Source organism: Gymnogyps californianus, chromosome 4 (assembly GCF_018139145.2).
Source record: "Gymnogyps californianus isolate 813 chromosome 4, ASM1813914v2, whole genome shotgun sequence".
Taxonomy (NCBI): Eukaryota; Metazoa; Chordata; class Aves; order Accipitriformes; family Cathartidae; genus Gymnogyps; species Gymnogyps californianus.
This window is the reverse complement of record NC_059474.1, coordinates 14969074-14994196: the sequence shown is the minus strand read 5'-3', so window position 1 is coordinate 14994196 and position 25123 is coordinate 14969074. Positions and strand designations below refer to the sequence as shown.

General features: G+C 40.6%; 1 protein-coding gene across 3 annotated transcripts in view; it reads left to right on the top strand.

Annotated features, from left to right (window-relative positions):
• Positions 1-25123, top strand: part of SLC2A9 (solute carrier family 2 member 9) — a 126935-nt gene that overhangs the window by 25646 nt on the left and 76166 nt on the right. For all 3 annotated transcript variants that reach the window (XM_050895777.1, XM_050895776.1, XM_050895775.1), the window contains 3 exons: positions 8030-8190; positions 15069-15193; positions 16576-16721. In XM_050895777.1, the coding sequence (XP_050751734.1) occupies positions 8030-8190; positions 15069-15193; positions 16576-16721 (432 nt within the window). The remainder of the gene's footprint in view (positions 1-8029; positions 8191-15068; positions 15194-16575; positions 16722-25123) is intronic.

The following is a 25123-nucleotide window of genomic DNA, read 5'->3' as shown; positions in this document are numbered from 1 at the left end:
ATTCATTCACCACTTCCCATGGGCAGGCAGGTGTTCAGCCATCTCCAGGAAAGCAGGGCTCCATCACGCGTAACAGTTACTTGGGAAGACAAACGCCATCACTCCGAACGTCCCCCCCTTCCTTCTTCTTCCCCCAGCTTTATATGCTGAGCATGATGTCATATGGTATGGAATATCCCTTTGGTCAGCTGGGTGAGCTGTCCCAGCTGTGTCCCTCCCAACTTCTTGTGCACCCCCAGCCTCCTCGCTGGTGGGGTGGTGTGAGAAGCAGAAAAGGCCTTGACTCTGTGTAAGCACTGCTCAGCAATAACGAAAACATCCCTGTATTATCAACACTGTTTTCAGCACAGATCCAAAACATAGCCCCATACTAGCTACTATGAAGAAAATTAACTTTATCCCAGCCAAAACCAGCACATTCTCCACCCATTATTCCATACCATTTACGTCACGCTCAGGTTCCACACTATCCAATACATCCTCATTAACCACCACTCTCCTTCCCATCCTTCGATACAATACACAGGTATCATTCCCTTAGTCTATGGACCACCCCTGCGAAATGTATGTAAAATGTCCATAAATGTCCATAAAATGTCCACTGAGTTCATTTAGTCCATGACTTTGGGCTCCATCTGTTGTGGTGGTCACTCAGGACAGGAGAGGTGGTGTCTTGCTTGGAATTATTGGGCACCAAAGCCAGCTCAGGTCAGGTCACTGCAGCACTTGCACTGCTGCTTGTAAGGCTTGTCCTCCATTCGTTCAGGTGGTTCCTGCTATAGTAATTCCTATAACATGCAACTCAAATCATGGGTTACAACAATTTAAAGGTATATCCATTACGATCTCCATCCCTGGTCCTTTTGGGCCAGGTTATAGGGTTTAACATTGCAATGAACTCCTCCCCTTGCTCCTAGCCTGGCTAGCAACAAGGGATTCCTGCTATAGTAATTCCCATAACATGCAACTCAAATCCTGGGTTACAACAATTTAAAGATATTTCCATTACAGTCTCCACCCCTGGTCGCTTTGGACCAGACCATGGGGTTTAACACTGCAATGAACTTTCCCCCTTGCCCCTGCTCCAGCTTGGACTTATCCACAGACTGCAGTCCCTTACGGGAGTACCTGCTCCAAGTGGAGCCTTATCCATGAGCCACAGTCTCTTCAGGGGTATACCTGCTGCAGCGTAGACTTACCCACAGCCACAGTCGCTTTGAGGTGCACCTGTTCCAGCGTGGCCTTATCCATGGCCACAATGCCTTCAGAATACCCCCCCCCCCCCCCCCCCCCGCGCCATCCATCCACAATGCCTTCAGAGATATACCTGCTTCAGCGTGGCCTTACCCACAGCCACAGTCCCTTCAGCAGTAAGCCTGCTCCAACATGGCCTTACCCATGGCTGCAGGCCCTCCAGGGGAGTACCTGCTCTGTCGTGGACTTACCCAAGGCCAGAGACACTTTGGGGTGTTGTGCTCTCATGTGGACTCATCCACAGGTCACAGTCCCTTTGACTCAAGTTTACACTGGAGTTCCAGCCTGTCCAGTACAGCAGCACAGAAACAGCAGTGATGCCCTGGCCATCTGCCAGCCCAGGCGCATGGCCATTGCTGTTACCAAAATGTTCCCAGGCGCAGCAGTGTGAGATGATAAGCAGTACAGCAAGCAGCGAAAGCAAAAAGCAGCCACTAATGAGCACTAGACTCTGCTATACAGTGAGGCAAGCAGGCCTCATGGCAAGCACAGAAGCCTGTCAATTAATAGCTAAACCACAATAACAGCTATAAATTCGATCTAGCACACACCAATCAAACCTGTCATTATCTTGAACCCTTTGAGCCCCATGTTGGGCACCAAAAAAGCACTGTCATAGTTTAGCCCCAGCTGGCAACTAAGCACCACACAGCCGCTTGCTCGTTCCCCCTGCCCCCGGTGGGATGGGGGAGAGAATCAGAAGGGTAAAAGTGAGAAAACTCGTGGGCTGAGATAAAGACAGTTTAATAGGTAAAGCAAAAGCTGTGTGCGCAAGCAAAACAAAACAAGGAATTCATTCACCACTTCCCACTGGCAGGCAGGTGTTCAGCCATCTCCAGGAAAGCAGGGCTCCATCACGCGTAACGGTTACTTGGGAAGACAAACGCCATCACTCCGAACGTCCCCCCTTCCTTCTTCTTCCCCCAGCTTTATATGCTGAGCATGATGTCATATGGTATGGAATATCCCTTTGGTCAGTTGGGGTCAGCTGTCCCGGCTGTGTCCCCTCCCAACTTCTTGTGCACCCCCAGCCTCCTCGCTGGTGGGGTGGTGTGAGAAGCAGAAAAGGCCTTGACTCTGTGTAAGCACTGCTCAGCAATAACTTAAACATCTCTGAATTATCAACACTGTTTTCAGCGCAAATCCAAAACATAGCCCCATACTAGCTACTATGAAGAAAATTAATTCTATCCCAGCCAAAACCAGCACATGCTGTCCATGAGGTTTTCACATAAATTCAGTAGCCGTCAGGAAACTAAACGCCGCTGTTGAGATGAGTGGGTGCACGTGGTTTGCTTCTCATTCTCCACAAGCCCAGACTAATACTAAATCTTTTTGCGCACTTTTGCATGATAAGGTATTTTTAATAGTCTGTCTTTCTGGCTAGTGAGTATTTGGTAGCTCTGTGCACATGTTCAGCAACTTCTGTTCACATCATTCAGTTCTGGAGGGTTGCACAACATTTCATTCCCTCAGTACTGATACTATGAATGCCTCTGGCTTCCTCCTAAATAATGGGCCTCTTCTGTGTTTTGTGGTGATGCCTTGTTTGGTTCTGAATTCAAAACTGCTGTGTTGACCATCTGTTGGCTGCAACATATGGAATAGATTTGATGAATAGAGTGCTGTGAAATCAGTGTACAATATTTGGGGGGGATTTCATTAAAATATCAGTTATCACAAATGGAAATCTGAACTTTTTTTTTACACTGGCTGTCTAGAGATCCTCTTAATTCAGTCAAGCACAGCAGTAAGCAATTCAGTGGAGTTGCAAGCAGCACTATTTTGAAAAAGTAGCTAGTAAATTTTGCAAACTAACTGTGGAAATTCCATTTCAAAATAGTTCCTTTCCAAAGCTAAGCTCCTTCTTTTATGGAAATCTCTTATTAAGATATGTGGCTAGGTTTCCACCTAAACAGGTTGGTCACATTAAAAATGGATGCAATATTTATGTAAATAATGAAAGAAGAATTTTTTTTTTAATTTATGTTTCATATGTGCCAGCTCATCAAACCGCAGGGGAATACCCCTGCAGTTCTCAGCGGTGAACTTTACTGCAGGTCATCTCGTAAGGTAGAGTCAGGCCAACTTCCTTTTTGTTACAAGGGGGGAATAAACTGCACCAGCTCTCCTCAGAGCAGAGGTCGCTTCCCACTCAGTCCCCTACTCTTCTGTGGGAAGGAGCAGTGGCCCATCACAGGTGTGCTTCCCCCTGCACACACCGCTTGACCACACGAGAAACCCAGAATTAGAAGTCTCCATGGGCTTGTTCAAAGAGTTACCAGAATTTATTAAAAACGTATGGGAGCATTTGGCAGTGGGAAGACAAATGCTTTAATTGAATACAAGTTGAAGCTGTCTTTTTCTGAGCTGAATTTCTACAATTCATTTCATGGACCAATTGTGGGCAAGGTCTGTAGAACAATGATGTGCTTTGTGCTCTGCACAGAAGCGGTCTCTGCTAGTTACTGCCGTGCAGCGCTTGCCCCCTTCCTGCGGGCGGCTGCAGCTCTGCATTCCTTTCAGAGCTGATATGGGGACAGTGAGACTATTGCAAAAATGTATAGGCTGCTGTGTCAGCCAGTTCGATAGTTGTCACTCTGTGTGAGTGACCTTCATAACTATGGGTAAGGTCATTTTTCTTCTCTAAAGACCAGCTCATCTCTTTCTTTGATGTATGTTATTTACAGTTAAAGAGACAAGGAAAATATTTCCCTTATATTTAAAATACATCCCTTATATATATAAAAAAATAAATATATCCCTTATATTCCCCCTGTATTTCCCACCCTAGCACTACTGCATTAATGAACTGAGGCAGCAGAATATGAGATACTGATATCAGTCAGCTACCGTTACTTGTAGGCTTTGGTTAGGGGCTAAAATTTTTGTGTACAGGTTTATGCCATTAGCATTGTTCAGACAACTGATTAAAATCTCAAAGGAGCTGTTCCACAGAATTCAATGGATTCAAATCCAGTGGATTTGTTGGATCAGATTTGTTTTGGTTCATGTGCAACTCCTCAAAACCTGTATGTGTTGTTAGCTTCCCATTTATTGGCAATGGGAATCCAGACACAGGTGATGTACATGCCAGCACATTTACCTGTTACTATTAGATGTTGTAGTTTGTACTTTCTTTTCTTGAATATTTGCAGTTATTTGATGTCTTCTTGTAAATAACAAAGCTATGCTGAGAAAATTAGTCATAATACAAGGGGAGAATAATTTGCATACTATTTTTAGCTATTATCATTAGCAAGAAATGCTAATACTGTTCTAAAAAAGTTTTCTCTTAGTATTCATTACTATCAGAAATGAACTTCAAATAAACAAGAAGATATCTGAATCTAAATATAGCCTGAGTATTGGTGTTAAAGAGATAATATGTATTACTTGATTTAATGGCAGATTCATTTGGAAGTTTACTGTGAGATTCTTCTAAATGGACCAAGCACCGAATTGACTTTTTTTTTTCTTTTTTGTGTTTTTTTCTGTCTGTATAGAAACATGTAAGATAGGATGGGAGAAATATTCCTGTCCTCCTTTTAATTCAGGGCACAAGAGGCCTACTAGAAACTTGATAGAAGGAAGACAGTAAGTACCTTTCTTAGGTACTTGCAGGCGGAGAGGTGGTGTTTCAAACTGAATAAAGCCCTCAAATCGAATAGTCCATCTGTCCAAGGCTGGAATACCTGAAGTTTGAAATTCCTAGTTTGAACAGGGAAAAATGTGGTGTTAGGCTTATACTGCTGAGTCCTGCCCCAGGATAATTTAGTACCTATGATATGCTGGAGGAAATCTGAGAAGAAACTGGGGAAAAAGGCCAAGATTAAACTTTGTGATACTGTGGAGCTTGTCGGGGAGCGGTGACACAGAATGAGAATGCGTGCTGTGCCCTTCTGCAGTAGTGACCACCTGGTACTGTATCCTCGCCAGAGCATCAGACACCACGCTGGCATGGGAGCTTTGCTTGACTTCAAAACGGGAACAGCATAAAAATGAGGAGGCTTGCCTAAAAAGAAAGTAAATAGGCAATGTCTCTGCAGGTGATACAGAGACTATGTAAAAACGTCATACTGGAGCTATGACATCTTTACCTTTTAGAAAGATGAAGAAACTTTGGTGTAATTAAACATCAGGGAAGGGAGGTTGTTAGAAGGCGTCCTTCAAAAACCTGCAGTTGTGCTCATGTGAGGAAAGCAGCAGAAGAATATAAACTCTGGCACATGGAAGGCTAAAAAAGTGAGGTGGTCCTGGAGTTTGGGTACTTCCAGCAGGCACAAAAAATGTCCAGACAGAGGGCTTGGGGATATAAGGCTGATAGATGAAGCTGAAAAAGGGTGTTCAGAAAATACAAGGACAGAGCAAGAAACCTGAATTAATGTTTTGAATTGGAAAAGTCTGGGGAGATCCCACACTGGAACCTTTTTTATAGGGGATGTATTGAAGAAGCTCAAATGTCAGTAGAGATATGGAATAAAATTAGTGATAATTTTGTGTCAGGTTGCCAGCATACCTTAACATTTGTTCAAGACTGAAAAAATAACTCAAAATATAGGCTTTGTGTCACAGTTCAGCTTCTTTTTACATAGCCTCTGTAACAGAGAGACTGAGAGGGTTAATGTGAGTTTAAGAAAATAGTTCTTAGGGGGAAAACTTGGAACATACATGCTAAGAATTAGTTATTTGTACCTGACAAACTAGCAGAAACTGTAGTAGAAAAGTGAGAATTTGGGGAAGAGCTGGCATCGCTTTTGCAAAGGAGAACCGTGACTCAGGCATCTGTCAGAGTTCTCCAGAGATTCAAGAGGCACTTGGACTTTCAAAAGATACCCTGGAAGGGCCCTTATGGAAGGCTCTTAAGGAAATTAAGCTGCCATGGGCGAAAAGTGTAGGTCTCGGGATAGCTGAAGAGTTAGAAGATAGGTCTCAGGTTTTCATTTCTTAAGAGAACCAGCTTGTCTGGTAGATAGATTCATGTCAGGGTCTTAGGTTCCTGATTTCTGTTTGATACATCTTTCATTACTGAAAAGAAATTGCTTACCTTATTTAGCAACCTGAGCTTCATTCAAAAAGCAGCTTACGTAAATTTGAAGGTGAGAAGCTATAACATACTTATAAAAGTGATTTGGGATTTTTAATTTTAACAGTGTCAGACAACTAGCTCTTTTTGACTGATACTGTGGGCTTTTTTTCCCCCCATTGGTATCAAACCAACAGCTGTCAGCTCTTGCCTCCCTCCTCTAACAGTTATTTGTCTTGGCCGTAAATTCTTTGAGAGAAAAATGTTATTTTTCGTTGCTTGGCTTAGTAGGTCCTTGATTTTGTATGGCTGCCAGATGTGGCAGTGTCATAAATATAATGCAAAAGTGGACACAGCCTCCCTTCTTCCCTCAATCCATGAATGATAATTGTTTTCAATTCACTCTGTCTTTTTTTTTTCCTAGTGTTACGCTAAAGAATTTGTAGAATCACTCAGTTTTACCATACTGGCCCTTTGGAAAAAATAGACTAGTGAAAGGTACTTAATTTTGAGCAAATCTGAGATCTGCATTCTGGGACTGAAAGACAAAATCAGAGATGATAGATGTCGTTTCCACAGTGTAGAGTTTTGCCAAAAGTTTCCTACTTCTATGACTTTTAAAGCATCTTTAAAAATTTTCCAGGGGCTTTCCTAAGTTACATGTGAACTCTGCCCCCCCCCCCCCAACCCTATCAACATACGGGTTTTGGTGCTGTGTCCTGTAAGACAAGCCAAACTCTTCTCTTGATGTCAGTCATGTTGCCATCCAGCAGGAATTGGTTGCAACTCCCTTCCTCTTCGTTACCTTTGCATTTCTGGCAATTCACCAACTTCTTCAAGACATTTTCACCTCTACCTGCTACTGGAGCCTCCTTTCCTTCCTTTCCTTCCTTCCCTTCCTTAATTCCAAGTTACTGGCACTATAGATCCATGAAAAAGCAGTAGAACTATTTGCTCTTAAGGTAAGACTTTGATTAATGATCATTGACTAACGGTAGTTAGCATTTAGGAATTTGTGCATGTTCTTTTTCTAAAAGTCATGACAGATGGTAGGCAGTGCAGTTTTCCATGGCTTGTCTAAAAAAGTGTTACGCTAGGATGTGATACGTCACCAGCCTGAGGTTAAGAGTATGTATGTGAGCAGTGAGCAGAGCTCAGCTGACGTGCAGTACCTTGCCAAGCATGAGTGGCATGATTTTGTGGAGTCTTCCTCCTTAGAGATATTCAGAAACCTCCAGGCACAGTCCTGGGCAAGCAGCTTTAGGTGGCCCTGCTTGAGCAGGGGGATTGGACAAGATGACCTCCAGAGGTCCTTCCAACCTCAACCATTCTGTGATTCTGTGTCTGAGCCCTTAGCCTCAGTTCGGCTGAAATGTTTATATATGTGTACACAGTAAGGCTAAAACAAACTGTTGTTAATGTTGTACGGACAACCTAAATGGTAACATCCTTGCTTTATAGGAGTTTCTCTTTTATAAGCCTCTTCTACGTTCATGTCTACCTGTGTTTTTTTCCCCACCTTGTTTATGACCAGCATGTAGTTAAATGTATGTATGCTTTGACTGGTTCAGTGAGTCTGTGTTGCAATTGCATCTAGAAGTGAGGCCCCATTTTTTGGAGGAGGGAGACAGAAGAGCAAGGGCGATTCCTGCAAGCAAGCTACTGTTTTTTAAAATTCTGTTTCTCTCAGTTGTGTTCTTAAAGTGTGATTTTTTACATGTATTGTTATTATTATGTATTTTCTTTCAGTATATCAAGAAGTTTTACAACGAAACTTGGGAAAGAAGATATGGCTTCTCGGTGGATGAAAGCACACTGACTCTCCTCTGGTCCATAACCGTTTCTATTTTTGCCATTGGTGGCCTTGTAGGTGCCATTATTGTTACCCCAATTGTGAAGTTCTTTGGACGGTAAGTGTATTGGAAAACTTGTATTTTCTAAAGCAATTTCTCACTTAGTCTCTCTAGAAGGCTTTACTTTTATTTTTTTTAGAAACCCTCTTCACCAGAATGCAAATTTAAACATCTTCAAATTATGAAAGCTCATTTCCAAGAGTTCCAAATTTCCAAAAGTAAAATTAGTACCTTTCTCTTTGGCCCTACTGTGCATCATTTGAGTCACAGAAGCCATTTGCTCTGAATGCACAGTGGGTTGAGATGTCAAGGAGGTTGAATTGTCAAGAGTGCAAAAGGAAAAATGCCATAAAATAGGAAGGATTTCACAAAGGATTGGCAGATTCTTGTTTCACGAGTCTGCTGAGTATCTTACTGTACACAAATAAAGCTATCAACGTGTCTCATTTGCTTCTCAACAACATTTGTTGTCATGTGGTAATAAAAATTTGCTCTTTTTTTTTTCTTCCTTGTGTCAACTTAAAATACAGTTTGAAGAACTAAACTAGGGTGGAGTTCATGTTTGGTCTTCTCCAAGCTTGGGGACACCTTCCCTGCTTTATGCAATGCAGTATTTGACCAAGTCTTGACCGTAGGGAATACGAGTATTTTAGGAATGTTTGTGCTGGTGTGTGTTTGCATTTTTGCTGCAGGTACTAACTAGATATTTCTGTCAAATTTTTGCTTCATACAGTCTTCCAAAGAGAATTTAAAAAGTAATTTGTAATTTACCTATTTTTAGAAGGGCATGAAAAAAAACCCCATTATTGCATTCATCTTAACTGCTCATTTGGCTTTTCCTTAATTGTTATTTCTATATAATTTGATAATTTTTGCTCAGTTAAATCACTGGAGAAGGTCATCACGGAGGCTTAAATATAAGCATCCACCTCCACTGTTCTTATTTTTCTGTTCTACATTTTCACTATTTCTGTTGCTTTAGATTGTACTCTACTAGGCCTGTTTGTCATTCTCCCAACTCTTCCACATCCCATTTTTCACCTCAAAGAGTATGTTTTCAGGTTCTTCCATTTCATGCTTACAACAAGTCAGTATTGTCAGTATTCTCTGCTCTGTAAATCTATTACCCATCTTCATTAATTTATTCTGTCCCTTCACTTCGCCATTTGATTTTCAATTCTTCAATATTTTTCATAGTCACATTATTTTTTTTTAGGTTTGCAGTTTCTTCTGCCAAATCATCAATTTGGCTTTTACACACTTCTTAAATAATGGAACTATGCCTGACTCAGACTGATTAAGTTCCAGAATTGTCACTGAGTCTTCTTTACTTTATTAAAAAGTGAAGTAAAAAATGGGTTCATAGAAGGCTTGAATTTTTGGTGAAGAGTAGAACAGCTTTGTGTGCAGGTTTATTAAAGTGGTGGCTGATCTCAGTCATATATATACCACTTCGATGGGAGCAGATCATATTTCCAGGGCAGAGCTTTAAATCCTGCAGACTCTGCCTCTGTTTGTGATGTTTATCCCCATTAAACCATGAAAACAGCTCTCTTATAGATATGGGGTACGAGTACTTGATTAGAGATGGGAAGGGATTGCGTCTCAGGGACACTGGATAAAGGCTGCTCATCAAAGTGTGGTTCTTGAGTTTGCTGTTCACACTGCAGTGTGTTTGTCTGGTCTAGGAAACCAGACTGACATATCGGTACGGTAATTGAGGAGCACATTATGAAATGTTGACAGAACAATAAAATACTTCGCTGTTAAATTGTTCAAGTGTAGGTTGGAGGGTTGTGTGTATGATGAAGCTGAGCTCCTTTTGCACTGACACAGAATGATGAACGAAGGGGAATCAAAAGCGTTAGTCAGAAATAACGTATGACTTTAAAAAGAGAACTCTTGAATCATATTGCTGTAAGGTTAGTAACGTAATTTCCAAATTACCAGATTCCTAGGCCCTACTTACTTCAAGAGAGACGTAGAGTAATTTTTTCAGAGAGCGCCTTCATCCATAAGCATAAGTCCCATGTTCAAATGTGGCTTTGACACTTCATAATTTAAATTCTCTTCTACCGAAGAGCGGCTGCTGTTGTGTTTCCTGAACACCCAGAGCAATATGCTCAGTGGATTGCTTAGGCCACTGCTAGGGAGGCATTTGCAGGAGAGGGACAAGGCCTTCCCTCAAGCCCAGTGAACCATTTTAAGTATGAAGCGATTAAGGGAATTTATCTGGATTGTCTTAGTAATGCTACCACTTCATTATTCTGAAGTCATCTACTGTAGTTGAAATGGTGATCCAGTATTCAATCTGTTACTAGCTTTTATTTAAACACCTAGTTTAAAGAACACACAACTTGTTCTTTAAACACCTGGTTTCCTTACTATACTTTTTGTATAAAGTATCATATTTGCTCCCGAGTGGAGCTTCTAGAATTTTTCTTATTACTGAATTTTGAGACAACAATGCATTTTTGATGAAACTTTAATTCTATCATTTTCCTAGTTGCGAGTTTTAGACAAAAAGATTATTAATTGAAATCCCTAATTAAAGTTATTGCAGCCATGGAGGGCACGTACTTGCTAGGATTCTGTTCTGGCCTCTGGAACTATCCAATATCATGAGAGCAAATGACAACCTTGAAATCACAAGAGATTAATCATATGTGATTTTGCAAAAAGCGAAGGACAATATGGAGGAAAAGATTCTCAAGTGTTTTCAATATGCAAAATACCAAAAAAAAGAAAAAAGCAGAAAAAATCCTTAAAGCTTAGCTCTATTTGTGTCTAGCTGATGGGTGAACTGTCTGTCTCAGCTGGGATGCTTATAGAAACGGATTTCTACTGAGCAAATGGCTCTTCTCTTAGGACTACTTCAGATTGATTACAGGATTGGAAGTTACATTCCTGCAGCAGTACGGATAGTCAGTCTTAGAGAGAACCAGTTTTGGCACTAAGTTGCAAAACTTACTGTTTGGCTTAAGATGTGGCTGCTTGTGACAAATGCTTTGTGCTCAATCAGAAGTTTTTGAAAGCGTCTTCCTTTTGGAATGCATAAATGCTTTATTTCTTTTGGCTGGAGAGAATTCTGATTTATTTGAATGGAAGGAACAAAAATCTTCATATCTAAATAAATGCTGGTCTAGTATTTTTAGTGCAGTAGCTGCAGCAGAACCGTGTGGGGCTCTGGACTGGAACTTGAGTCCAGGTTCCCTTTCCCAGGTCTGGCACTGTTTTGCGTGTTAGCTTTAGGTTGAGTCCACTTCGCTATCTATTCCTCTGTTTACCCAGTTACAGAAATAGGGATATTGATGTGCTCTATAACCTTCAGCAAGACTGAAAAATGAAATGTGCTATGTGAGAACTAGGTATGATATTTATACTTCAATAGGTTTCATGTACCATTTGGACAATTGCTTGTCAGTTTGTGATTTGGGATGTGAGAGAAATGATTAGGCTGACCAACACATCAGTGTGTGTCTTTTCTTATCGTGGTTTAGTGTTGAAGTTTGCACACTTCCACTTTGCAAGTGTGGTGAGCAGAGTTATCTGACAAGATTCATTAGACTTTCCGAAGGGAAAGTGTGCGCTATGGTGCTTTATGAAGTGTGGTATCTTTAAATCACTTACATTAGAGCTGTACAGGCAATGCTTTGTTGGTTTTTTTTGATTCGTTTCATTTTCCTGTGCCTTGTTGCTAAGGTAATACAGTTTTGGCCTACGTGACTAGGAAAGCATAGTTTTTTTTATGATTGTAGCAATTTTGAATATAATATGACCTGACTGGAAGTAAGCTCAGACAGCATGGGGAGTTTGGAGGGTTTTGCTGTATTTTTTTCTGAGGAGCTATGATGAGAAGTTGTTCTCACTGTTTATGTTTGTGGTGGCTTGGACCCAGCTGGCAGCCAAGCACCCACCCAGCTGCTCGTCACTCCCCACCCCCCAAGTAGGACGGGGGGACTGGGGAGAAATAGGAACAGGAGCTAGAAGACTCATGGGTCAAACTAAAGAAAGGGAAAACACTTACCAATTACTGTCACGGGCAAAACAGGCTCAACTTGGGGAATTTAACTTAATTTATTGCTAGTTAGCATAAATATTTCATTACTGATCAGGTATTGGGAAACAAGACAAACATTAGGACACCTTTCCTCGCACTTTCCCAGGCTGACCATCACTCTAGGCTCCTCTCCTCCCTCTTGGTACCGTGGCAGGTCACACTCAGTCCCTTCAGTGAGAGAACGGGCAGCGCAGGGGGTTGGGGTCAGTGCATAGCAACTTCTCTCTGTCACTCCTTGCTTCTCACTCTTGTCCTATGCTCCAGCGTGGGTCCTCCATGGGCCACAGTCCCTCTGGGGATCTACCTGCTCGGTCCTGGAGCACCTTCTCCTCCACTGACCTTGTTACTTCCTTGTTCCATCTCCTCACAGAAGCCACCCCTGCAGCCCCTTCACTTCTAAACCTTGCCACAGACACCCAGCACAGTGTTTTCATTACCAAAAATTTACATGCTTTATGTAGTAACACTCTAAACAGTGTGTTACTTTCTTGTTTTCATTTTTTTTTTTTCAATCTGGCAAAGACAAAATCCTTTGTTTTTATCTTGGTTAGTTAGGCTGTGCTTTTCTGTTCTTTGCTGCATAGCATAAGGGGTCGCTGGCCAACTTTTTCTGAAAAGATATATATTTTGTAGGTTTTGTTTAAATTAAAGAAGAGGAAAGTAATATCTTCAGATGAATGTATAACACTTGTTTGACCTGAATTAACATTTTGTTTCCATTTTTGGCATTATTTATGTCACTTCAGCCCTCTCAAATTATATCCATTTGAAAAATCTGTTTCAAATGGTAAAATCATCACTCTTGACAGCTATGTTGTATAAACATATACTTTAAATGAGCTGTATCTCATTTTTTGATCTTCAAACCGTGTTATTTGTTCAGTGTTCAAAAATCACTAGAAAGCAGCAAAAGTAATTAAAAATGCAAGTATTAAAAATATTTCCTATCAACAATGTGTTGATCTGTTGTAAGAAGTTGGATGACTTGTTCAGTGGGTGGGAGATTTCCAGTTGGTACCTATGTGTTGAATTTGAGAAGAATGAGGACTGCTGAGTCAGTTTGTTACCTGCTTTGGAGAAGAAAAGGGTAGACAGCCTTTCTGGTCATTTCTCTTCTTTTGCATGGAAATTACAATATATAGAGACTGAAAATCCATTGAGAATACTTACAATTTAATACCACTTCAGTTTTTTAATAAAATTGGTGTATTCTCAGCCTGTGTCATTTACTGTCAAAGTTAATGAAATGCTCATAATTTACATCATCAGTGATATTTGTCTCCAGGTAGGTTTGTTTTCAGATCAGTTGTTGCCTTCATATGTTGTTGTGAGTGGGATTGGAGGCTTCAGTATTGAATTGTACCTCTAGAGCCAAAACAAGACTATGCTTAATTATGTGACTGCAAAACCTGGTAAAGACAAAGCTCCGTTGCTTTACTGTGTATAGCTAAGCGAGGTGACTCACAGATGGAAAACATAGGGTACAATCATTCTCTTGCAATGTAATTGTGAAAATTATGGTGTTCTGTCTTGTGTTAGATCATAAGCAATGCAAAGCAGCTATTTCGTTGTGATGTGTTGTAAAGAGGCCATCACATCTCCAGCAGATATCCCTGGAACTCTGCCTGGGAATTGTAAGCAACTTTTCAGTCGCTCACAAGGCTGAACCTGATGATAATGGCTTCTCCAGCCATTCACCTGCAGGCTGTAATTTAGCAAAAAGCCACTTATATCCATATTTGTGGAGAGATGTATATAAGGTAGCAGTGATTCTCTGAGTTCTGGGTGGGTTTTCTACTTCATCTTTCAATAGAGAATCACTGCAGCGAGCTATTGATCTTCTGTCTTTAACCACTCTTCTTCCATGTGTTCAGGAAATGAGACCTTGGATGTCAGTGTTTGAATCTGACTGTCAAAGGCCTGTGAAATCCTACATATCATTTCTTTTGTAAAGTATTTCCTTCTGCGGAAGTTATAAGACTTACAAGTCACTTTTGAATTAATGAGTCCCTCAGACTTGAGCAGAAAGTTCTGAAAGATGAAAACTGTAAGAGATACGGCTGTTGGTATAGTGCAAATGAGAAACAGAGATGTTTTGAAAATTTTAAAATATATTTTTGTGATTTTGTTTATATTTTTTTAACGAAGTAGTAAGTTTCCGTAAAGAATTTTTCTTTTCTTTGAAAGAAATATTTTTTCATGTTTTATTTGACTGCTATAGAATGAAATAATTTAAAAATTGGGAAAAAAAAGATGTAAATCTATATTTTGGTTAATTTCAACAATTTTTGGAAAAGAGTTGATTTTTATCACTCGTGTGAGCCTGAGTGTTTTTTCTAACTACAAGTAGTAAGTAATTTTCCTCAATGTATGTTTTTAATATCATGGATTTAAGAATGAATTATAATGACATAAATATGTCAGTGTTGGGAAGTTCTGAAAATGGCAAAAACTGTACGTAACATAAAAATGCCTGTAGTTATATCAGCTTATTGCTATTTGAAGTATATTTTCTGGTTCCTACATACATACATTTACCCAGAGTACGCTTGTTTATATTCATATACAGAGTCTGAGGCATGGCACTTGGGTTCTTAGGATGTGTAGGATGGCTAATTGCCATGCCTTTGAAGTACAGGTCTATAGTTAACTGTGGTATGTTTTGTTTTAAAGCTGTGGTATAGATTTGGAACTGTATCCATTTGGGTATAGTACTGTATTTTGGACTCTACACGACATCTAAGAGGCAGTGTTTGTTAGGCACTTTTTGTTTTTATTTATGGATATTTAAGAATAATAGCCTAGTGTGCTTTGAATATGACTAGATTTAACTGTCGTGATGCTGGTATCTACATAAAGTATCTTTTCGTTTTAGGAAATGTACGTTGCTGCTCAATAATGTGTTTGCAGTGACAGCTGCGTTGTTGATGTCCCTCTCCTTGTTGGCGGGATCGTTTGAAATGCTCATACTGGGCCGCATTATAATGGGTGTTGATGCAGGTAAGCTTTTATCGTGCTGTACATACCTGAAATACTTGCGCCATGCATAATGTTTCTCCTCTCCCCCAGTTAGACCTTTCTTTACATTAAAGAGGCATTTCAGGGACTAGCCACGCTGATTTCCCTGGGACAAAACAGCAGACTAAGGGTTGGAGGATCTCATGTTTGGAGAAGACACTGGAATGGATGCTAGCCGCTGGTGTCCACCCTGGTTGTTCCTCCCCCTTTCCTCCTCCAGGCCTGGTAGAGCGTATCTGTCTTCATGCCATGAAAATCCTTTGGCTAGGAGGGTGTAGTCTATTTATTAAAGCTGCTTGCTGCTTTGTGTTTAGAAGTTGTTAGATCCCACGCTAATACCAGTAGGATTAAGTGGAAGGTTTGGTACATCATCATTTGCTTCTAGCAACATGGTCATCCCAGTTTAAAAGTAAACATGGAGGCACTGCTGCACCGGAATAGTCGTGCAGCTAGCAGTGAGGTTCTCAGCAACTTCACAGTTTGTTAGATGGTGAGAAATATTTACCTAATGTGGAGACAGACTCGATGAATTAAGATGGTTTTACACTCTCAGTGTAATTACGTGACTCTAAGCAATGGAAAGTGCTTTGACTTTTGCATCACTAAGCCCCCTTTCTGGCAAGCTTTGGCTATGTTGTTAGTAAGCACAAACTATGGTTGTTTGAAAGTGGATGTGTCCGTCACTTGCAATGTGAAGTTCATGGGTAATTTTGGTGCTGACTGCTAATTTCTGTCTCAGATTACCACCAAATAACCAAACTTCTGGAGCTGTGTAAATATTGTCAGTGTACTAACCAGGGTCATGCATTTGGTTTCTCCTGGCTTTGAGCAGCATTCTCACCCTTACTTTGTGCCTGCTATAAAGAGTTCATTGCAGGTGTAAGCCTGTGTTGAGAGGAACATCTGCTAATACCGTTTACAGTAAAAATATTTCATCTGACAGTGTCCGCTCTCTCTGCCTGATGCATTGGGGTCTTTTTTCCTTACCTGCACCAGTGCTAATGTGCACCAGTGCACCAGTGCTTTGGGATGAGCAAATTTAAAATATAAAATCCATTCTCCTGGTGATTCTCATCTCTGAGTAACCTTTGGTGCTTCTCATCAAATAGCAGCCCATGCACGTCACTGTACATCTGTAACAGATAATCAATCCCATGGTTATCAAATGGTGCAAGAGTAATTAGACATGCAGAGAAGATCATTCGTATGATCTGTCGATAGATATAATTCTGTTCTTTGCATGTTTTTATGCCACTCTTGTGAGCAGATTAGCACTCACAGTCCTTTCAGTAGATGTTTGTTTTGTACCTGGTATAATGAAAAGGCGATTTGACTTAATACATGTTTTTTTCCTTCCTTCGTAGGCATTTCTTTGAGTGCCCTTCCCATGTATTTGAGTGAAATATCTCCTAAGGAAATCCGTGGTTCATTGGGTCAGGTCACAGCAATTTTCATCTGTATTGGTGTTTTCACTGGTCAAGTTTTGGGGCTGCCAGAAATATTTGGGCAAGTAAGTATTTAAAAGAAGTTTTCTGTGAAAGAACACAAGCATGCTTAAAGTGTTATATTTTCATATTTTGACTGAGTTCCTTACAAAAGTGGAAAACAGACACATTGGTTTTTTGTTTTGAAGCACTTTGAAAAGTGGTTTCTTCCATGTCTTTTAAAAGCATGTACGTGTGACTGAGTTTGGTAGATGTGGCAAGCAGTTTTAACTGCTTGAGTGGCTTGTGTGCGTGCATATGCAGGTCATGTGTCGTTCCCCCTGCCTCTTGATGTACATTTATTTTGCTGGTTTCCAGTTTCTTTGAGTACCATGGAAGTGCTTAAGAGTTTTTGCATTTTTCATTTGTGATTTTTCAATGTGAGATAGAACTGAAAAAGGCTTGGTTAGAGTTCGTATGAGGACCTGAATAGGAAGACTCTTGCTCAATGATTATAGTGTTCCTTGTAATGCACTCCTACTTTTAGACTAGGAGGTGGAAAAGCAGAGTTAATATATACCTTTATGGAAAGAGATCATCTATTCTGATATAAGAGGTTATCTTGCTGTTGTAGGCTGAGATTAACTTGGTGGCCACTGGATGTCGTCATTACTCTGAATAAATGAAGTCGAGGTTTATTCAGGCTGGCACTTGGAAATACTTTTCATCCGGAGATGAATCTTCAAGGCGGTGTGGAGGAAATGTCTGCAGCAATCCTCTCACAATGAAACCTGAACTAAGAATCCCTTCTGACAGCCAGCAAAAGTAGTAAACAGTTGAAAAGTGAGGAGAGCTTGTCCTCCTGTGTCCGTCCAAATTCAACTCCTTTGTAAATACATGATACCATCCTCCCTCACACTTTTATTTTTGCCTTACTGGCTCTCCTATTCTATCCCTTTATCCTTGGGCTCACTTATCCTGTTCAACTCTCCTGAAGGCAAATGGTTTGATTCAATTTACCCTTTATTGAAGGACAGATTACGCCCCCCCTGCCAAAGCAACAGATTTTAGGAAAAAGCTTAAAATGGCTTTCACTGACCTTCATGTGTGCCTTCTACAGATGTCCTTTCTCTTGCTTTGAAAGCTAGTCTGCTACAAATGAGTGTATTAAATGTCAAGAGGCTGATTCGACTGCTTAGAATATATGTCAACCCTTATGTAGTAGGGTTTTTTTGGTTTGGGGTTTTTTTTTTTTGAAACGTGCGTACACTTTTAAAGATGAGGTGTCATGCAAATTCTTATTTCGCTGTTAGGTCTTTGGGATATTTTGAATAAGAAATACTTATTCCTTGGTTTCAGCTCACTCTTGCTCTTTTTATTTCTCTTCTCCCCTTCTCTTCCTCCCAATTGTTGTCACTACCAAATTATGGAGGTTGCATTTCTGCTTCTACAACCTGCGTTAGTATGCAGTTAATTAATATTACAGCATTAAAGATAGCCATTAATTTATGTAAGAAGAAATACTCTTTATCTGTAGAATTAGTTCTTTTCAAGATGGGTAACATCAGCATGTAAAAGGAACAAAGTTTTGGCTGGTGTGAATTAGCATATTTCCAGCAAAATTATTGGAGCCAGCTTGAATTTTCCAGTTGGTATGTAGGTGTATTTTCCTTTTAATGTATTAATAAAATTTAGCACTGCGGGGAAACCTCAGGCTGTTTGAAATATGATTCCCTAGTGCAGTCTTATCCTTCTTTGAAGGATTTACCAAAATTTCTGTTGGTTTCAGTCAAGCCAGGATTTTCTTCCCTAGCTTCGTGTGGTTCCCATTGAAGTCAGTGGGAGGTTTGCACCAGGAACAGCAGTCGTTGCCAGAGGCCATTCCTGCAGAGGGTATGTGTGATGAGTTCACTTCTGTTGAAGCTGGGAGGTGGCATACATGGTGTCCTTCTCCTGAGTTCTTTAGTCCTTGCAACACTTTCCCCTCTCCCCTCCCCAGCAAACGCCTTGCTCAAATTTCTGTCACTTTGTTCAATCAAGTTCAAAAGTAGGTTCAAGACATTTGCAGGCTATTTTCTAGTTGTAGGCTTCTCTCCGATTGATGTCATGACTTCTGTTCACTAATGATGTAAAAGCTTCTTATCAAATCATTCCCATATTATTTAATTTTTTTTCTCCCTTTTCTTCTGTTGGAGAAATCTTTGTTGCATTTGAAGTGAGGCCAGTATTCCAGATCCGCAGCCACTGTATTTTGGAGACAGCTGTGCATTCATGGTGTCTTACTGATTTGGGCTGTAACTGGAAAGCAAACTCTTGCTTTCCTCAGAAGCCTGAGGTCATTTGCATTATACTTAAACCATTCTGTTATATGCCAATCTGTGGTATAATTCTGCCTTTGTAAAATTCATAAATTGTTTAAAGCAAATAGACAGGAAGGTTGTGATCAGTAGGAACTTATCGTCAGTGATCACCGTTCTGCGCGACTCCTTGCACTAGCATGTGGAAAAACACCTTTGTTAAGTCTGTCTAACAATGTCCAGCACTTTAACGATTGTGACGTAAAACCTCACAGGAGTATTTTTTTGTTGCTCTGTGGCTGGTTGTTTGTTTCTATCAGAATTTGTTGTAAATAATACTAGTTACAAATACTTGTCTTCTGTCATGGTTTCATAACAATTTTCTTCTGAGCTCTGTCATGTATCTATTGCTTGTAACTTGAGCAAATATCTGAGAGGTTATTAACCATAATATCTAAGCAGTGATGGTTTTGAAGAAAGGAGGGATAAAAACCGAGCTGGGCATCTTGCTGGAAGAGACTCTTTGGAACAGGAATGGATATGGGGAGGGCTGCAGGCAGGGCCGAGGTCCTGTCTTGTAAGAGGAGGTGACAGCAACATTGCTTGCATGGCCAAGTAAATAAAGGGAAGGGAGAGGAACTGACTGCACCATGTTAACACAAGAAAGAAGAACTGCAGAAAGAATAGAGTGGCTTAATCTCAAGGACAATACTACTACAAGAATAACTTTTTATAAATGTTCTGTGAGTAGTTGCATGCTGAAGTTCAGCAGAGTCATGTTTGAAACGGACTCTCGGCTGAAGTAGCTTGAACAGAAAATTTAACTTTTAAATTGGAGCTTGATGCATATATCTGGATTATATGAGGTTGTTGCCTTCAGTGGTTCTGTAGAAGTCTCTCCACAGAAAAGGAGAGTGTTTATGGCATAGCTTTACAAGCATTTATTAACAACCTAATTGATAACTTCCTCCATTATTGAATGCAACAGTGTTCCTTTAAACGTGAAAGTGTGATAAAAATAGCTCCGAAGCACTGAGGATTACTTGAGGCAATTCAGAAAGTCCTTACTGCTTTTTGTGTCAAGCAGGTTAAGCAGCCCCAAAGTGATTTTTTAGCAATCTTTTATTTATGAAGACCAGCCCAGGTGAAGCGGGAGGCATGTGGGCAGCCCCAGTTTCGGTGCTGGGGGGCAATCTTCAGTTTTGACTGTGTTACTGTCTTAAGGCTGGTTGGCTGTTTCCTATTCCTTCAGCCTTCCCAAGCTTTCTACTGGAAGTGCTGAGGGTTGAGAATCTTCTAATTTCCTTCTAATACCTTTTTCATGCCAGTTCTGTCAACTTATTATTCTTTTGGTCAACTGTCATTTATCCCATAATGTCTTTCTCTTTATCCCCTTCCCCCCCCCGCAGTGTGCTTCCTTTCTCCTCCCCCCATCACTTGTGAACTTTGTGTTTCAGGTTAGACTTCATCTCCTGTAGTAAAACAAGCTCTTTAATCTCTTTCTCATCCTACGTGCCTTTCTCTGTAATAATTCTGGTTTTAAATTTGAACCCAGGGGAACAAGGTTGTACAGATAACCCAGATGAAGTGATACTTTTAAAAACAGAATTGTATGAAATACTTCCTTGTTTTCTGGTTTTCCTGGAAATGTTTTGGCTGAAATATTACAGAAATGCATTTACTTTTGTTTTCTGTGTCATGCCGTATTGACACGAACTTGCCAAACACTACTACATCCAATTTTAAAATTACAGTGTAAAAGAGCAGATGCAAAAAAAAAAATCTAATAATGATTGTAAAACTTAAATACAGGCATTCTTTTGGATTCTGAATATATAGGCTTTTATTCTATTTGTGTCCAAAGGTACTGATTTTAGAGTATTTAGTCTGAAGAAGGTGTTCCTTTAGCGTGCAATGCTCACCAAGAGTGATTATCTGAAGGAGAAAAGCTGCAGTTGTGACAATGGTCCTCTGCTGCTGTGGTTTGATATTCTTTCTTTCTTTCCTCTGTCTTAATTCCCTCCCATCCAACAAATCCCAGCAATGCTTTTTATTCAAGATTCTGATTCCTGTAGGTCATAACCTATGGGAAACCACGTCTACTATGTCTCCGTTGGGGTTTGGGAAATTACACGATAATAAAGCTGACTGGTGATCAGACTGCAGAGCACAACGACTTTACGTGCTGGTGACCTGCTTCTCTCCACCACCCTGACTGCTGAGAGTAGTGTGCTTGTTTTCATGTGCTAGCATCTTGTTTTAGTCTTCTGTAAGCCAGAGACCTTAATTCTTCAGGAAGCCATGGCAGCTGTATATGACAACTTGGTGCTGGCCCACAGGTGTGCAATCACGTTATCTGCTGTAATGTGGGCACTGAATTATTGCTACTGGCTAGAAGATTATTTAATTTGGGGCATTTTTGGTTGTATAGCATGTGCAGCTTTCCATATATCTGACTGAAGGAAAAAACAGATATTGAGATAAGGAGGAACTGTTTCAGACCTGTCACTTCTTCAAACACTGCCCTTCAGGTGTTTCCATTCTCTGTGTTTCTGTGATTCTGCAATTTAATCACCCATCCCATTTTTCTGACAGATTGCTCCCTGCAAAGCAAAGGCCAGTGCATTGTCAACTTCAGTTTTGAAAGTTCAAATTTACACTTACTGTCTTGGGGGAATATTGTCTGACCTGATTCTGGCATATTCCATGTATCCTTGGGTATCTCGCTGTAACTAACTCATCTAGTTCCTCCTGCTCCAAAGGTTTTCCTTAGGATGGTAGCATCTGTTAAATGTTGTAGACCACCAGGCTGTCTCTTCTATTGCTTCAGCTTGTTTAATGAAGGTGGGCTTTAATCTTTCCTTAAATGACAGAGGATTTAGTTTATGAATACATTTGCTGTAGTTACTGTATTCATGGGTTTTTTTAATACATTGAGCCTCAGTATCTCTTTCATCTGTGTACAGATATGAGAAAGGGGAGAAAAAAATGTTTCACAGTGTGTATATGTATTCAGGACAGATAAAACTGGAATTGTTGCCTGTCGCCATCTTTTCCTCAGACTTCTGCTTTGAGCCCCATTTCCCATGCACAGTGTGTAAGGTTTTGCTGAGCTGTAGTTGCTTCCCCTGGAGCTGCCCCCAGTCGCTGGCTGGCTCTGGCTGCTTCTCTGACCAGAACAGCTGTTTGCCATAGGTAGGCCAATGGAAAAATAGATTTTGTTTACTTTGGGAACCCTATTTTATACACTTCAAGTGTTTCTAGGTTATACACTCACAAGCTTGTCTAACTATATTGCACTCTTTCATGGTGGATAGTATGTCATCCTAAACACCTTGCTTTGCTTGCATCCTAAGACTTATTAGGGCAACACTTTCTGAATAATCCCTATTGCTGCCATAGGTGTTTCCAGAAAAAAATAAAAGTAGAGCAAACAGAAAAACTGTAGAATTCCTGATGTGTCCATCTCTTGAATGTTGCAGGTAGTTTTGGTCATCCTGCTTGAAAAAGAGTGTAAGCGAGCAATACAAGGTACAGGAGGGAGCAGCCATGATCAGAGATGGGAAGTGGCTTCTTGAGGAGAAAAGGCTGGGTTAAGGCTTGACAGGTCTTATGGGTAACCCCATGCTGGGTAAACACTTAAAGCAATGCGAAACAAAGTACACCAGAGAAGACTCAGAACTTGTCTTTAAGTGACACGCTGTCTTTGTCTAGATTTTCCTCGATCTTTCTTTAAATACATTTGGAATTTGTCACGTTGCAAAACTGTTGTGTAAGTGGTTACGGTTACGAACTTTACTAATTGGATGTTGTCCTTGAAACAACATGAATTACAGTTTTACATTCCACTTTTTTGAGGAATTTGAGCAGCCTTAATACCTATCTGGCTAGAGATTATCTGTTTTTAAAAAAGGAGTTAGCTGGAAATAAGTCTGTGACATATGGTGATACTGGCCAAACTGTCCTCCCCCCACAACTGATTATTTTAGCAAAGAAATTCTGTTGTTGCTATAAGTACCAATTTCTACAGCAAAATGAGCTAAATTTGGGAAAGGACTAATGAACTTCATAGACACTGTACTATATGTCTAGTAAGGAAAGATCTCTGTGATGAATCCATTTCAAGTTAGTTCTTCTTTACGCAAGTGGACCTTGCTAAGGAATAGTTGTGATTTTTTTTTCTTTTTTTTTTAAATCAGACTAAGAACTTCTGTAGATGCCGTGTCAAACTCTAATTTTCTTTACAAGACCTTTTAAAAATGACATATTTGAAGTGATAGATAGTTGTGTATTTAGGAAAGTATATATAGGAATTTTTCATTTTGCTTTACCAAGTTCTTTTAAAAGTACTCCTTCACTTGCACTAAAATAGACAGTGGTGGAATAGGTAGTTGTACAGCCTGTGCAGTTGAAAGCTGTTCTGAAAATTAAGCTTTGATTTTACTTGTCAAAGCTTCATTTTTAGTGTGTTTTTTCCCTTGTTTTTCGGGTTTTTTTTAACTGATCTTTCTTCCTAAGACTCTTGACTCAGATTCAGGGATTCCTTAAAAACTGTCAGTAAATTATAGATGAGAAAACAAAGCAATTCATAATTGCTCTGGGGACCTGCAGCCTACAGGTGGACACCATTGGCAAAATGGTCTGTTAGAGATGCTCTTGAAATGAATCTTACACATTAGCGTGGTAACACAAAGTATGAATTAGCCAGTTTCCTCATATTTTTCTGTGAGCTCTTTTGTTCCATACGTTTATTTTCCCCTTGAGCCATGATAGTGACTATAGTTAAAGATATTTGCCTTTCAAGATATGAGTGAGAATTTATTTCAGAATATAGAACCGAGAGCTCTTGTGGCAGTAAGAGACAGGTGAACTCTTGCAACTGCATGAAGTATCTTGGAAATGAAAGCAGCTTATGCCTCATGGATGCATGCTGTTTACAGAATATAAAAAGGTGTTTGTAGCTTCCATTAGAGTAGGACAAAAGCATCCACTAGTTTAGCATTTTCCAGAATCACTCGAATTCCCAGTGTGTCCTATTTGCGATGATTTCGAACATCTGGCTGTGTAGAATAGAAAAACGTAACATCTTCATTCTGCCAAGTTATATTCTAAAAATATAACAACGTGAAGCAAAGCCTAGTTGGAGGCCAGTAACTACTGGTGTACCTTGGGTCAATAGTGGGTCCAGTCCTGTTCAGTATCTTCATTAATGACCTGGATGATGGTCCAGGGTGCACCCTCAGCAAGTTTTCAGAGGTTGCCCAACTAGGAGATGTAGCTGATAGGTCAGAGGGTCGTGCTGCCATCCAGAGGGACCTCGACAGCCTGGAGAAATGAGCTGACAGGAACTTCATGAAGTTCAACAAGGAGAAGTGCGAAGTCCTGCACCTGGGGAGGAACAACCCCAGGCACCAGTATATGCTGGGGGCCACCCAGCTGGAAAGCAGCTTGACAGAAAAGGACCTGGGGTCTTGGTGGACAGCAAGTTGAACGTGAGCCAGCAATGTGCCCTTGTGGCAAAGGCAAATGGGTTCCTGGGCTGCATTAGGAGGAGTATTGCCAGCAGGGAGGTGATACTTCCCCTCTACTTCGCACTGGTGGGGCCCCACCTGGAGTGCTGTGTCCGGTTCTGGGCTCCCCAGTACAAGGGAGACATGGAAAGACTGGAGAGAGTCCAGAGAGGGACCACTAAGATGATGAAGGGACTGGAGCACTGAGGAAAGGCTGAGAGAGCTGGGACTGTTCAGCCTGGAGAAGGCTCAGCTCAGGGGGACCTTATCAATGTATATAAATACCTGAAGGGAAGGCGTAAAGACGACTGAGCCACGCACTTTTCAGTGACAGGACCAGAGGCAACAGACACGAACTGAAACATAGGAGGTTCCCTCTGAACATCAGGAAACACTTTTTTTTGTACTGTGAGGGTGACCAAACACTGGCACAGGTTGCCCAAAGAGGTCATGGAGTCTCCATCCTTGGAGATATTCAAAAGCCATCTGGATATGGTCCTGGGCAGCTGGCTCTAGGTGACCCTGCTTGAGCAGGGGGGTTGGACCAGATGACCTTCTGAGATCCTTTCCAACCTCAACCATTCTGTGATTCTGTGAAATACTGTGTACACAGAATTGTATATAACAATTTACAGTGCAAAGATCTCAGTGTATTCGTGTTGAACTTTTGAAGAGTGATTT